At 58.7% G+C, this 1,490-nt stretch overlaps 1 protein-coding gene across 1 annotated transcript in view; it reads left to right on the top strand.

Moving 5' to 3' along the window:
• The window catches only part of LOC105501457 (golgin subfamily A member 2-like), an 8,013-nt gene that overhangs the window by 2,946 nt on the left and 3,577 nt on the right, over positions 1 to 1,490 (top strand). The window contains exons 3-5 of the mRNA XM_011927431.1: positions 224 to 299; positions 730 to 788; positions 1,356 to 1,456. Of these exons, the coding sequence (XP_011782821.1) occupies positions 224 to 299; positions 730 to 788; positions 1,356 to 1,456 (236 nt within the window). The remainder of the gene's footprint in view (positions 1 to 223; positions 300 to 729; positions 789 to 1,355; positions 1,457 to 1,490) is intronic.

The raw sequence follows: 1,490 nt of genomic DNA, 5'->3' as shown, positions 1-1,490 counted from the left end.
TATCAGCAGCTGACCTCTGAGAAGGAGGCGCTGCACAGGCAGTTACTGCAGCAGACCCAGCTAATGAACCAGCTGCAGCGGCAGGAATCTTGGGGCAAACCGGTGGCCGAGATGGCCCGCCAAAAGTTGCAGGAGACCTAGGGGAGGGAGCTGCTGAAGACGGGGCTGTGAGGGGGACGACCTGGCAAACTCCGTGCCTTCTCACTCTTTCCTGGCCCCTTAGGAGCGCCTGGAAGCTGCCAGCCAGCAGAGCCAGCAGCTGAATGCCCCATTGAACCTCATGGCTCTCCCTGGGGAAGGTACAGGAGACCACTCAGAGGAAGAGGAGAGAGCCCCAGGAGGAAGGGGGGACTGTGAGCAGCACAGGATTGAGGAGTTGGAAGAGACCTTTAGAACAGCTGGTCATTATGCCAACTGGGTGCCTGCACTAAGTTTGGCATCAATATGGTGACCTCCTGGGAACGGGGGGCCACCAAGTTGCCTAAGGATGGCTGAACTGGCCCAGGTCAGAAACGGAGCAGGTCAGAACTCCTGCACTGACCGGTAGTGGGACTGTGCCTCGGCAGTATAGCAAGATCTTGGTTCTTAAAAAGAAAAATAAAGAACAGCAGCTCATTCCTCTCTGGGGAGGGCTGGCTCAGGGTTACATAGTGAGGGTGGGGGCAGAGTTGGGCCCACAGTACCTGCCTTGTTGGGTTGTCTGAGAAGCCCTCTGGCCACCCCCCACAGGAGATGGAGGAGGACATCTGGACAGTGAGGAGGAGGACCTGGAGAGCTGGGAGGCCATGGTGAGCCTGACTCCCCCTGCACCTATTTTGCCACCGTCCTCTCTGGTCCCTCGAAAACCCCTTTATGCTCTTACTTTCCCTGCCTTCTGATTTCTCTGCACCCTCACCCCTTCCGAGAGCCAGTGGTCAGACACCATTTCCCCTGTGAGCAACAGGTGTACTCTCTGAGGCCCCAAGGGAAGGGGCTGCACTCCACCTCTCTGCCCCATTTGTTCTGTGTATGCCCCTATAAGAATGCGCACGTCTTGCCCTCAGGTGGCATTTTTCAGCTCCACTGGAGCCAGTGCCCAGGAGGAGCAGGCACGGTTATGAGAGCGGCTGAAAGAGCAGAGGGTGTGCTGCCAGCGCCTGGCTCACTGGGTGGCCTCGGCCCAGAAGGCGCCAGAGGCAGGGGTCCCAGCCCCAGGGACTGGGGGCGAGTCTGTGAGTGGGGAGACCCACCGGGCCCTGAGGAAGTCATAGGGAAGCTGGCCCATGCCAGGACTCACCTCCAGCTTCGCCATGACTTGAAAATGCTACCTGAGGGCAGGTTGCTGCCGAGATGTGACCCCATTATTTTGGCTCCAGAGCGGCTTTATGGGCCACCGGGAGAAGACGGCGGTCCTGAGTGAGCTGGTGAAGAAACAGGAATTGCGATTCATCCATTACTGGAGGGAGAGATGCCATCAGTGAGTGGGAGGCCAGGACACGGCAGGGGGAGCT

The sequence above is a fragment of the Colobus angolensis genome, unplaced genomic scaffold, assembly GCF_000951035.1.
Source record: "Colobus angolensis palliatus isolate OR3802 unplaced genomic scaffold, Cang.pa_1.0 Scaffold710, whole genome shotgun sequence".
NCBI classification, from domain to species: Eukaryota; Metazoa; Chordata; class Mammalia; order Primates; family Cercopithecidae; genus Colobus; species Colobus angolensis.
This window is presented reverse-complemented; position numbering and strand designations above follow the sequence as displayed.